Source organism: Aspergillus eucalypticola (genome assembly GCF_003184535.1).
Source record: "Aspergillus eucalypticola CBS 122712 chromosome Unknown BO83scaffold_44, whole genome shotgun sequence".
Lineage (NCBI taxonomy): Eukaryota > Fungi > Ascomycota > Eurotiomycetes > Eurotiales > Aspergillaceae > Aspergillus > Aspergillus eucalypticola.
In genome coordinates, this window is record NW_020290318.1 from 110,159 (window position 1) to 122,509 (window position 12,351).

General features: G+C 50.4%; 5 protein-coding genes across 5 annotated transcripts; 2 read left to right on the top strand and 3 right to left on the bottom strand.

Moving 5' to 3' along the window:
* The first annotated feature begins 203 nt into the window (after positions 1–203).
* On the top strand, positions 204–1,436 carry BO83DRAFT_188185 (Frag1/DRAM/Sfk1 family protein). Its single transcript, XM_025526526.1, has 5 exons — positions 204–362; positions 450–531; positions 603–872; positions 930–1,135; positions 1,193–1,436. Exons 1-5 carry the CDS (start codon positions 308–310, stop codon positions 1,405–1,407), a joined length of 828 nt encoding a protein of 275 aa, XP_025382411.1. The 5' UTR covers positions 204–307; the 3' UTR covers positions 1,408–1,436.
* A 429-nt stretch (positions 1,437–1,865) lies between these two features.
* Positions 1,866–3,582, bottom strand: ptyA (putative tyrosine/serine protein phosphatase; the record flags this gene model as incomplete). Its single annotated transcript, XM_025529983.1, has 5 exons — positions 3,155–3,582; positions 3,057–3,093; positions 2,895–2,974; positions 2,543–2,839; positions 1,866–2,430 (listed from the first exon to the last, which is right to left on the bottom strand). Exons 1-5 carry the CDS (start codon positions 3,271–3,273, stop codon positions 1,866–1,868), a joined length of 1,098 nt encoding a protein of 365 aa, XP_025382412.1. The 5' UTR covers positions 3,274–3,582.
* Positions 3,583–3,815: 233 nt separating this feature from the next.
* BO83DRAFT_383336 (uncharacterized protein) lies at positions 3,816–7,219 on the bottom strand. Its single transcript, XM_025532445.1, has 4 exons — positions 6,937–7,219; positions 6,662–6,745; positions 5,268–6,578; positions 3,816–5,211 (listed from the first exon to the last, which is right to left on the bottom strand). The coding sequence occupies exons 1-4, from the start codon at positions 7,016–7,018 to the stop codon at positions 4,154–4,156; spliced, it is 2,535 nt and encodes an 844-aa protein (XP_025382413.1). The 5' UTR covers positions 7,019–7,219; the 3' UTR covers positions 3,816–4,153.
* A 797-nt stretch (positions 7,220–8,016) lies between these two features.
* BO83DRAFT_188344 (uncharacterized protein) lies at positions 8,017–9,265 on the top strand. The gene is made up of 2 exons (XM_025526529.1): positions 8,017–8,944; positions 9,056–9,265. Exons 1-2 carry the CDS (start codon positions 8,255–8,257, stop codon positions 9,107–9,109), a joined length of 744 nt encoding a protein of 247 aa, XP_025382414.1. The 5' UTR covers positions 8,017–8,254; the 3' UTR covers positions 9,110–9,265.
* On the bottom strand, positions 9,231–11,736 carry BO83DRAFT_458519 (putative MFS transporter; the record flags this gene model as incomplete). Its single annotated transcript, XM_025537139.1, has 7 exons — positions 9,231–9,724; positions 9,791–9,958; positions 10,017–10,425; positions 10,488–10,979; positions 11,036–11,425; positions 11,492–11,625; positions 11,694–11,736. 7 exons carry the CDS (start codon positions 11,734–11,736, stop codon positions 9,654–9,656), a joined length of 1,707 nt encoding a protein of 568 aa, XP_025382415.1. The 3' UTR covers positions 9,231–9,653.
* Positions 11,737–12,351: the final 615 nt, after the last annotated feature.

Consider the following 12,351-nt stretch of genomic DNA (forward strand, 5'->3'; position numbering starts at 1 on the left):
GCCAATTTCACCCTCGTGTCGTCGGTCAAGGTGTCACCAAAGCAGTCAACCGCCGCCTACTTCCCTCTTCCTGCTGACCCTCGGGAATCCATTGATTGACGACAAGCCACTTCCGCCCCTTCCGGTGCACGCGTTCCACCCGATCGCCCATCGCTACATCCTATACTACCTCGATCAGTCTTTCACGGCAGCTCTTCTTTTGGGCAGCAACGGTTACTAAAGTGCCGCTGAATTGTTGCGCTTGCTCGCGGAGACATTTATTACTTCATTGGAAGAGGGGAGGCAATATATAATTAATCTAGCAAAAATGTGGATTATATCATTTTGGATATTTCCGATTATCTCGGCGTGCACATGGATTGGTAGCGTCTTTCTCTCCCCCCCCCCCCCCCGCCTCTATACAATTGCGGGTCAATTGTTCCGATAGAGACTGACAAGTCCCCTTCTAGCCATGTTGATTGCGATGCTGGCCACCTGGGCCAGAGAAGGATCGCCGATATATGCTAGTATGGAGACGGGTCAGACTATTGCGTAGGTGTCACGCGACCTTGGATCTGGCATGCGACTGCGATGCTGATTGTACACCTTTCGTGGATTTATAGGTATATTTCCGACATTGGAGCACAGGGTCTGAAGCCGCTGTTCATTGCGGGCAGCTGCGTCACTGTCGTTTTCCTCGATCTCTCTTTCCTGTCAGAACGCTGGTTGCGACATGCGGGTCAATTGGTCCCGAACAAGGGCAAATTCGACAAGGCCTGCGCAATCGCGTCCATTTGCTTCTCGATTGCGGGCGCCTTGGGATTGATCCTCCTTTCGATCTTTGATACTCTTCGTCATCCGAATATGCATGATGGCTTTTTGATCATGTTCTTGTTAGTATCTCATTGCGCATTCGAGGAGAGAAACCCTCGAGGCTGACATATCTGCAGGGTTGCATACTTGATTAGCGCCATTCTCATTTGTGGCGAATACTGGCGTTTGGGGATCTTCTATCGCTCCCAGCACCGAGTGCTCCTGGCCAGTTTCATTATTAAGCTCTCATTCGTCATCATTGAAATCGCGCTGGCCATTGCTTTTGGTGTCCTCGGCAAGAAGGGTGGTCATTACCGGAACGCAGCGGCAGTTCTGGAATGGGGTGAGTGATTAGTAGATGATTTCCAGCAGATATAACAGATTGACTAACGGAGGACAGTGATTGCGCTCATCTTCACGTTTTACGTCCTTTCTTTCGTGATCGACCTGCTGCCCTCGGTGCGCACGCGCAAACATGTGCCGCAGGGCGAGAAGGTGTCCCGGAATGGACAGACGACAGCGGCCTATCCCGATGGCACATACGATTACGAGGAGCCCGTCACGACGGACTCGGCAGGGCCAAATGCTAATTACTACCGGGGACAGCGGATATGATTAGGCCCTTTTGAGTGGGCTGGGTGTGAGAAATGGTTTGACTATTTTGGAACGATATTTAACGATATATACCCCGTGGATAGGAGTGGTTGTATAATGGAGCTGGTTTGATTGATATATTGTTAGTATGGCTGATGTTGATGTCTCTTGGTACCTTTTGTTTGGATTTACGATCTGCGAACCTCTTTGCACATATTGATCTATGACGTTGACTGTATAGTACGTGCCTAATATCTGGATAGTCTGGATAATGTATGATCATTGAGAGTAGTAACACATACATACATCCCCCGACTTACTACCAAAGATGTCATAATAAAGCAGACATGATTACAATATATCATCAAGTGAGACATCATCTAGACCTAAAGAAATCAAATCTACCTATACATCCACCCCTTAAATAAGGATACCAAAGAAAACAATGTAAGAAATAAAAAAAAAAAAAAAAAAATAGATCAAGCCAACAACACCTCCCTAATCCTCTCAATCTGCTCCCTCCCCACCCCAACCGTCCCCAAATACCCCTGTACCCCACCATACCTCTCCTCCAAATGCGCCCGAATTGTCTCCACAAAGTGCCGCGGACACTTGGTATAATCCTCCGACAACCCCAACAACCTCACCTCCTTCATGCGCTCCTCCATCTCAATGACCAACTCGCCCTCAGAACGGAGATAATCCTCCCTCATCACCTCCTCCGGCACCACATCCGCCACAAGCAGAAGCAAAAGAAGGATGATAAGGCCCGTGCGATCTTTGCCTTGCGTGCAGTGGATGAGAATCGGATAGGCACTACTACTATCCTTATTCTCATTCTCATCGCTGCCATCTGCGGGAGAGGTAGAGGTAGAGGTGGATGTAACCGAAGAGAACAGATCAAATAACGTCTTCATCTCCCCATAACTACTATCCAATGTATCCATGCCTAGTCCGACTAATCCCCGTGGAGACATGACCTGCTGTCCGACTATTTGAACGGCTGCGGGGCGGTAGCCTGATGCTACTAGGGCTAGAACTTTGCTGTATTTTTTTTTTTTTACTTTCTTTAGTTTCTTTTCATCTCTAAATGATTGTGATTGAGGAATAAGGATTTTTTTGAGGAGAGAGGGTGGGAGAGGGGGGGGGGACGTACAAGAAATTCCACCAATCTAACCGCCACAGAAGCGTCCGCTCGAATGCTTTCCCTGTTAAGCTGACGGGGAAGCGAGTGACGGTGGGTAGATCGGGGAGGTGGATGTCTGTTGATGTTGCTGATGCTGTTGGTTCTGGTACTGGTGCTGGTGCTGGTGCTGGTGGTGTTGATGTTTGTCTTTCGGGTGACTCTGTTGATGATGTTGATGATGATGATGATGTTGATGACTCTGTTGAAGCAGCAGCAGCAGCAGCTAGTTCAGCTAAGCGCTTGTTGGTGGCTATTTGGTGTTCGGTACTGTGTCTTTGTCAATATGAAGGTGAATTAAGAAAGTTGAAGAGTAGAATAATACCTCGATCTCAGATCCACGACCGTTGAGATATGGAATTCGTCTACAAGACGGCGTTTGTCGCGCTCAGAGGCATCGTCTAGCTTTAACGTAATTGGGATGATGTTAGTATGTATTCAACCATCATATACAGAATATGTAAGAGTGGTAGATGTATATATATACCCTTGCACTTCGAAAGAGGATACCCTCTTTCAACACCCTATACAATGCTATCAGTATACAGCATACGATATATCATATGAATAAAGGAATCTGTATACCTCTTCCCAATCAACTGGTTAATCGTACGCCCAACGTCCCGGAAATTGATAATGTTGTCGAACGGACGGCCCGGAGAATCGAGATCTACGCTCGATTGGCGGGGATGGGAAGAAGACATGATTATCTGTCTTGTTCCTCCAGGATTGAATGTAATTGAGAAGACCTCCCCCCAAAAAAAGAGAGCTATATATATAATACAATTGCAGTGTCCGTGATAATCCTTGTGAAGATTCAATGCAGGCAGAATAAGGCCAGATAAAAAAAAAGTAGGACAAGAAGTGTGATGACTGGGAGGTCCGCTGTGATAAGTGCAGAAGTGGGAAACCCGAAAGGAAACGAAAAGAAAAGACAAACAACCGCAAACCGGGCAGTCAATCGACCTAACGAACGGGACTAAGCATGCAGGAATCCCGTAAGATATCTTGACAATATCCAAATGGCCCGGCCAAGGCAGAAAAGGTGGAGGGAAACGTGGATGCGCCGATGGGGAGCCGCGCGGCAAATGGCGGTGGAGCTTCAGCCATCAACAACACTATCTTTATGGCCCAAACTATTATCTGCTCGCTGCAGTGCCGCCCATCGTCGGGCCAGTCAGCTTTCTCTTCTCCCTACGATCTACAGATAGTTGATGTTTCCACCCGCTGTTGCATGCTCATCTCCCCGGTTACAAGCATTGCATTGTTATTCGCACACTAGTTATCAGAATTGAATTCATCGTCGGTTCCATCACTGTCCGCCCAATCCTGGATCCGACTGAACACACAGCAAACAGTAATCGCATTCAACAAACACACTCTGCTACAGAAGCACACCGCAGTAGCACCGTAACATCAGCCAGAAGACGACACATTAGTGGTATGTACCCGAATTCGGTTCCCCCGTAAAAGTACACAGTACAAACACAAGAGATATTGCTACACAAGAAGATCAAACCCCACCCCGCGCGCCCCCCAATTCAAAAAGAATAATGGACAACACAAACCATCAACTCATATCAATCACAACTTCTCCGAGAACCTCGATTCCCGCCCAGTCCCGCTGCTCGCTCGCTTTGCCCGAACGGTTGGAACAGACAGGCCTTGTTCCGCCGCACTCGCCCGCCGTTCCTCCGTCTCCACCCCCGGAGTGGGGATGGCCTGCGAGCTTCGACGAGCAATATCATTGCTGCCAATCCCTTCAGTCTTACCCTCCGACGAGCTCTTGGAAACAATCTTCTTGAACCCACTTACGAGACGACTGCGCCTATCTCCAGCGGATTCCTGACCTGCCTGGCTGACAGCTTCCTTCTCATCCTGGCCTTCGCTGACTGACATCCTGTTACTCATAACGCGAAGGTCGTTGGCCGTCACAGGATGAGATCGAAGCGCTGCTCCTCGCGAGTCATCCTCGGCAGCTGCCTGTTCAGATTCTTCAGGGACAACAGGAGCAGCCGGTAGTTCCGGAACTTCGGGTTCCTTCTCTTCTGGATGAGCAATATCCCAAGCTCGCCCGTCTTCGTCTTCAGATTTCTGCACTGGCTCAGCTCTTGAGATCTCTCGAGCTTCCTGTGTTTGCTCCCTCTCAGCTGCCTGGGGCTCCGGCAGTTGTTCCGTCTCTTCGACGGCCCGGGTCTCTGGCTGCTGCCCCGTGGCTTCAACTACCCGGGTCTCTGGTTGCTGTTCTGCCGTTTCACTCACCTGAGCCTCTGGCTGTTCTGCAGCTGGCCCTGGTTCCATTGAAGGGACCACTTCCAGAGTGTCCTTGCCTGACTTCGTAGCCTCGCCTGCTGCAGGTCCACTCGGACGACGGCCTAGTCGACCCTTGAACCATGATCTCAGCTTCGACTCGGACTTGGAGATGGCCTCGCCGGGAGCAGTCTCCGTAACAGCGCCTGCAGTTGTCCCCTGAGCACCCTCCGTGGACGTCTGTTGCGGCGCAGTCTCAGCGCGTGCCTCATCTGCTGCTCCGTCAACAGCCCCAGTTAACGTATAGGTTTCGTTCTCGGAAGTGCGCTTCGACTTGCGGCTCCACAAACGGGCTTTCTCCTCTTTGTACTTGGAGTCGGTCCTCAAAGAAGCTATTGTAAATCATTAGTCTTTGTCTCCAAAAGTATCAATAGGCAAGACAACTCACCTCTCATGCGTCTCTCCTCTGCCCTTGTGTCGGCATCTCGCTCGCGTTGGATGGCTTCTCGTCTCTCAGCCTCTTCCTGATCAAGACGCTGCTCTATCTCCCTAGCTCGCTTCGCTTCCGCACGGTCCGTAATTTCATCAAACGTGGGTTGCAACCGGGAACGAGCGAGAGCCTCCACATCTGCCATGTCGACGTATTTCTGGGAGCTGATATTCACGCGGTCGGCGAACTGGTACTGCGCGTCCGTCTCCTGTCTCTCCTTTGCGCGAAGTAAGGCGGTTTCCTCCAGTTCCTTCTGCATGGCGGCTGGGGCGCGCCCAGTCTCTGCATAAACACGCATCTCCATGTCTTGGATGGTAGCATCGACATTTCTTCTCGCAGCCTCCATCAGGAGCGCGCGGTCCTTTTCTCTGCGCTCATCCACCGCATCGAGCTTTGTTCGCAGACTATACATCTGGCTTCTGATCTCCTTCGACCTCTCTGCGTCAACCGAAGAAGCATCACTGTCAATTGATAGCCTTCGTCTGCGGACCTGTAAGCTAGAGCGCGTTGTCTGGGGCTCGATTCCGTAGTATTCGCGGTAGATGGCCGCCTCATCCTGCATGCTGGCCAACTTCTCCGCCGCCCGCTTCTCTGCGGCATCTTGTAAGCTAAAAGCCTGTTGCAAGATCATCGGCTCTGCTCCCGTCGCTGTCCGTTGGGAGCGCATGCGACTGGGGCTGATGGGGCCCTGATCCTTGACCTCAACAACCGCATACATGTCACGCGCCATAGAGACTGCTGCAGCCTGCAGGATGCTCTTTCGCTTGTATTCGTCGAGCTCTGGTGCGACGGGAGGGGTAGCGGTGTAAAGCCGCGCATTGGTGTTGGCAATATGCTGGATCCTACTAGCTTCCATGGCGTTGTCGAGATCTCCAAGGACTTCGCCCGCCTCCATTCCCATGTGAGGCGCCTCTGACGGGGCGGAGTCGGCTCTCCTTCGGTTAGCATATAAAGCACCCGTTACCGCATAACGCGTCCTATCTCGGCCTGTTGTACCAGAACGTGATTCGACCGTCTGACCAGCTCCGAACGAGTCATACTTGAGGTCTGACGGCCCAGTGGAAGAGCTGACGATCGACCGACGGTCCCTGAGAACGAAGGCCGCAGCCTTGTAGCCTTCCAGGCTTGGTACATCGGATGCGCGCTTGTCTTCCACATGCTGTGTTGTAGCTGCACCTTTTGTCCCCCATCCTTTGGATTGGGCGTGAGCGAGAGCGGCTACTGCAGATGCATGGCTAAATCCGGGGCGGGAGCCTGTCGCCTTCAAGGCTAGGGAACAGACGGACAGTCAGTAATTTGGGGGGATTGGTCCTATGGTAGAGTGAATACGAATAAGCAAAATTGATACTTACTGGCTAGTTCAGTTTCAGCTGTGGAGGGCTCACGAACTGATAATTTCCGTTCTGGATGGGTTACATAGAGAGCAGCTGTCGCAGCTGTGCATGGTGTTGTGTTAGCTGTGGATTCGCGTCTCGGTATACAAAGTAGAGTGGGACATTAGGACGCATGAGATCATCGATCATAGCAGCGTGGAGATATGGTAAAGTAGGGTAGGGATGTGAAACAGGCTAACAGGGCACAGGGCCGATCAGGAGCCCAGGATGCAAGGACGCAGATCGTAACTCACCTTGATCCGCTAAGCGGGCAGACCGGGAGCGGCCGAGGGTAATGCGTTCGACGGGCGCGGGTTGTTCAAGGGTGGTTGCCATGATAAGATAACGACGATCGTCTACAGGGTAGAAGAAGGCGAGGCATTCCTGACGAAGAGGAGATGGGTGGAGGAGAAGGGGAGGAAAAAAGGAGGAGAAAAGGTAGGGATTGGGAAAGGTTAAAGGGTAGGCAGCAAAAGGGAAGAAACGTTAAAAGGTGGGTGTTGTAAGAAGGGGGAGGGGATAAAGTTGATGACGCCGATGATGCTGTGGGTAGAGTTTCATGAGGTGGTAGTAGTAGTAAAAGAACTGTAAGTTGCTGCTTAGTTAGTCCGGTTTACTTAGGCAGAAAAAGGGAAGGAACGACTGCACACGCTGATTGGGGAAAAAACAGAGCAAGAGCTAGAACTAGAGAGGAAGAGTGGAAGGAAGCTGAGAAGGGAAGGTGCGAGTGACATCAGGGCCGGGAGCTGATGTCATGATGAACTGAACAGACCCGAAAATGGTTGCATTTCTTGCTTCTTCCGGGGGGTGCCTGGCAGCTCTTGTCATCGACTTTTTGACTCTTCTGCAGTTCCTTCATTCAGCCTTATTCCATGGTTCCAGTTCTTCACTAGTGGGATGGTGAAGAACTTTAAATATCTACATCTACAACCAGATAGCACAAAACAAGTCTGACGAACATTATTCCCACGGTGGAGGATGCTTAGGCACTCATACACTCATGCACTGTCTGGTAACGACAACCACCATGCATCCCATCCACCTCTCCACCCACTCACTAGCTAGTCTAGACTTGCACACGCAAGCACCAAATCTGGGTCTGTGTAACAACTAGACCCGGAGCCTTTCAGATCCAGTCCCGCCTAATCACTTTTAGTGTTGAAACTAAATGCCATAGCCATTGTTATAACTGGTGGTCCGGATGAATTGCGCGCGGACCCGGGGTCATGTCATCATGGCAGTGCCTGCCTTGCTCGTGCTATTCGCTATACCCCAGGGTTGATAATATCGCAGGGCTCTTAAAGATGCACGTTCCCCCCCGCAGCCCAAGGGATTAAGTATTGTTGAAGTTATCTAAACTAGTCTCAAGTCATTCGTTTACGAACCCCTCTTTCTCACCCTCTCTTCCCCTCCCTCTCTCACCTTCACATCTCGTATTCCTCATCCTCCTAATTCCTGTTCCCCAATAAATATAGCTACTAGCCTACCAGGCTTCAGTTGTATACCTACACCTTACTACACCTCCGCCACACCATAAACAAACAGAAACCCACCCACACCACCACCACCACCATGTTCTGGTTCTCTTCCCACCAACAACAACAGCAACAGCAACAACCTCCTCTCCTCCCAACCCTCCCCACCTCGAAATCCAAAATCCGTAGAACCCTCAAAGCCCCCGGCCGCCCCATCGCCATTCGCAAAGACCACATTACCGACACCAAGACCCTCCTAATTGTGCGTCCTCAAGGCGATGCCCAATCCGCCGTGGCATACAAAATCCAAGATGCCGACGGCATGACGCTCTACACCGCTACGGGGCGCAAGTTCAGCAACCGACCTTGTCGCGAGTTCCGCGATGCGTCGGGCCTCCCACTCTTCGAACTACACCGCAAGACTTCTTTCAAGAACAACTGGTCCGTCACCTTACCCGGCAGTAACCCAACTAGTCCGATAGCCAAAAGTGCTGTCCAGCGCTCATCCTTCAGTGCCGCCGGCTGGGGGAACTGCAATTTCACCATCACGTTCGACAATGTAGCCGCGGCGGATGGGAAGCAGCCTGAGGAGCGTACCCTGACATTGGAAGTGCAACGGCATGGGAATGTGCTGGCGCTGTTTGATATCGTGGATGGGGATCGCAAGATTGCCGAGGTGAAGGAGAGTATTCGCCATAATGAGAAATTGGCGCTTATGCCTGCGTCTCGCCTTGGGTATCGCCCTGTACTGGATGTGATTGTTACTCCCGGCGTGGATATGGCTTTGGTGAGTTTACCTATCTTTCTGTTTTCCATAGAGTATATATACTGCATAATACTACATACAGTATCTATACAGTCTACAGAATTATGTTCTAACTAACTGGGGATTTTCTAGATTGCAACGATTGCGGTCATTGCATCGGACACAGTGTTTGCTTCGAACTATTAATTGCGCGCATGTTTTTTTTGGGGACTCTGGATATGTCGGAACGCCATTATGGTTACCATGAGATTATGAAACTGACGACTCTCTTTCTGTCTATTCTTCTTTTCTCTTCTTTTTTCTTTTATCGCTCTTGTTTTCCTCTTTTTTTCCATCGGTTGTGGGTACTTAGGTGGCTCGCTGGGCTGCGTTGAACCGCGGTTGACGGATTCCAGGCGTTTGGATGGCTTCCGGAGCTTCCCCAATGCTACCTTACTCTACCACTTCATCAGTGGATCCATCCATGGGTTTACTGTGGTTCTACTTGCTTGGCTAATTCAATAATGTCCGGAGAGGTCACGCGGGACGAGTCCTTCCAGCCTCGGGAGTCTTCGGGTATTGTTTTGTTTACTTTTGTTTTCTTTTTTCTTTTCTAAACTTGCAGTCGAGCTAAAAAATGTATATAGTTGCGATCGCTGAAAGTTATTGTCAAATCTAATGAGGGGTATTCTTAACAAGGGAGAGAAAAGAAGCAAATAATCGAAGATCGTCATCCGTAGATCGTGTACCTTCACCGCAAGTGCAGCATCTTCAAAATATCATAGCGGCTGAAGAATGAGCGATTCCATTTACCGAAAATATCTAAAATAAAAAAAAACACGTTAGTCCCTCCCCGGGCGAGTAGGAATAACAGCAAGAAACACCTACACATCGGAATGCTCAAGGCACAGACTCCCATCTGAATGCTAGAAATGGCCAAGAAAGCCGGCCTAATGCCATTCAGCAGCAGCCAGTCATAAGCATAGAACGTCAACACAAAGCTGAACATGTTCTTGAACACCAGCATGCATGTAAAAGACTCGATGGCAATCTCGCCTGTTGGAGGCGTCAGCTTTGAACCATAATAGATCCCGCATCTGACAGCTATACTTACGATGTGCATCGACAATGTACAGCGCACTCGCGACAGCGCCCATCACCATGCCTATAATAACCAGAGCGAAGAACACGTCCGCCACCAGCCATCCGTATCGAGCGACATCCTCAGCGATGATACCAAACCCATACAGCCCGGCGCCGCAGAAGATCAACTGGAAGATCACGAGGAGGATGCGGAACTCCGGCTCGTACTTCCCTCGGTTGAGTTTAATCATGATGCGGTTCATCGAATCGGAGAGAAGGCCCGATAGGATCAGACCCAGTATGGAACCGATGAAGGCCCCCGTGTACAGGTACCCGGTTTGCACCTCGTTGAACCATAGGGGTGGGCCGAGAAATATGGCGGCTAGGACGACACCGATGAATACGGTCCATCCAATGATTACGCCCTGGATCAAGCATGCCTGGTATGATGGTTTAAAACGTAAGCTTGTGGCTTGATGAGGCTTTCTGCGGCATGGCTTACCCAAAGGATTGCGGGGTGGAAGAATAAGGGAAAGGGCCGTAAGAGGAGCTTGAAGAAGCTCTCGTCGGTTTTGCGTCCATTAAAGGGTTTGAGAGTTTGGAGATAGGACACCTTGGCTGGTGTTGCTGACTCTCTCTTTCGGGGTAGCTCTTGTGAGGACGTAGGTTGGTGATGCTCGACTGCGGATGAGGTCTGCTTTTGATTGTCGGGCCCTGGAGTAGCCTCCGACGTTGCGATATCATTGAGCTGGACTTCCGAGGCGGAGCGATCGTTGGCATATTCGAATTCAGCGTTCAAGTAGTCCGGTCGCCTGAAAGCTGTCTCGGGGACAAAGAAGAATGTGAGAGGTAGTGCTGCCGCCGCGAAAATGGCTACCAGGTAGAAAGTCCAGTCCCATCCAAGGGTATGTGTGATTTTGCCCGCCAGTACTGGCGTAAGAAAGGCTGCACCAAAGAGAGCAACGTTGGACAGTGCCATCCTTTTGCCTCGTTCCTGTTTGCTTGATCAGCATGTGCTTGTGAGGTTCGTGAGATGCGGTTTATACTCACGTGCACGTAGAACAAGTCACCGACACATGCATTGACCAGAGCTTCGAATGGAGCAAGAGCAATCCCCTGGAAAATACGAGCCCATAACAGACTCTGGTAGTTGTGCTTACTGCCCCCAGCCCAGGCACAGCTCACTACCATCAAGGCATTTCCGAGCAGGAAGAGGTGACGCTTTCCCCAAACTCGTGCTGTAGGTACAATCAAGATCCCAGCCACTCCAACACCACAGAGGTGGTACCCAGTTAGAAGCGCGACTGAGGTGAAGCTCTTGCCATAGTAAAGAGCAATTGTTACGGTGTTGGCAGCCATCAGCGAGCTTGTCGTTGCGCAAAGCACCGCGACAAAAGACAGAACCAGAAGCGTGACATCGCGCTTCCAGAGTGGCCAGTTCTTGTTTCGAGATTGTCAGCTATTGCCCATGTAGCTCGTAGCTCCTCAAGAGTGACTTCAACACACCAATGGATCGTTGGGATCATCGCTTGGCTGAGGGACAAGTAGGATGGGTACAGAGCCCGACCGATCGTATTTTAAATGCGAGTCGATGACTGGCTCATTGTTGGAGTGCCTTCGCTCAAGTATGTCCGTGGTCCCTATTTCAGAAGCAGTGTTCAGTGTATTCTGCAGAGACAAGCATAGTTGTGCATGAGATGGCTCCTACCTGGTACATGAGGGCGCTTGGTATCCAACACGCCAAGCCCCATGGTATTATTTATTCGTAGCCAAGCAGATACAGTAAGAAACCAGAGCCAACAGTCACCGGCTAAGGTGGAATCAACCGAAAGATAGTACAAGGAAGCCTATTGTTGATGGTCGGACGCCTAGACTCCTCCGGCTGGGGACTCTGGAAGGCGAAATCAAGGTCCCACGAGGATCACGCGGGGAAGTCGTTATGCAAAGTGTTCACAATTGAAGTATTCCTAGACGAGGGAATACAGTTTGCGGGGAATTTCTGCCTTCCAGAAATTCGTACATGATGGGTGTCCCGAGCGGACATTCTCGTTCTGCAAGGGCGGTGGTAGTAATGAATAATTTCAAACCCTAGTTCGTGTATATCATCAAGAACCAAATTGGTGGGCGCGGGTGAGGAGGCCCCGGGTTAATTTACTACTGGCTATGAAAGAATGAATAGTCTAGTCTCTATTTCTAACGGGGGCGGCCAGACGCAAACTTGGATCGTGGACCCCAGCCTTCTGATCATCTTTCTGAAAGTACTTGTCTGGAGGATGTCGATCGGATGAGGTAGTGTAACTCAAAGGGACAACTCATTTATCAGACACGGCAAGTCTATCATACCTAATAACTCATACCAATCATGT

Coding starts and splice junctions, on each gene's coding strand:
- BO83DRAFT_188344 (XM_025526529.1), top strand. CDS start 8,255: ATGTTCTGGTTCTCTTCCCACCAACAACAACAGCAACAGCAACAACCT. Junction 8,945..9,055: donor CCGGCGTGGATATGGCTTTG/GTGAGTTTACCT, acceptor GGGATTTTCTAG/ATTGCAACGATTGCGGTCAT.
- BO83DRAFT_383336 (XM_025532445.1), bottom strand. CDS start 7,018: ATGGCAACCACCCTTGAACAACCCGCGCCCGTCGAACGCATTACCCTC. Junction 6,746..6,936: donor TGCCCGCTTAGCGGATCAAG/GTGAGTTACGAT, acceptor CACCATGCACAG/CTGCGACAGCTGCTCTCTAT. Junction 5,212..5,267: donor AGAGGAGAGACGCATGAGAG/GTGAGTTGTCTT, acceptor GATTTACAATAG/CTTCTTTGAGGACCGACTCC.
- BO83DRAFT_188185 (XM_025526526.1), top strand. CDS start 308: ATGTGGATTATATCATTTTGGATATTTCCGATTATCTCGGCGTGCACA. Junction 532..602: donor GAGACGGGTCAGACTATTGC/GTAGGTGTCACG, acceptor GTGGATTTATAG/GTATATTTCCGACATTGGAG. Junction 1,136..1,192: donor AGCGGCAGTTCTGGAATGGG/GTGAGTGATTAG, acceptor AACGGAGGACAG/TGATTGCGCTCATCTTCACG.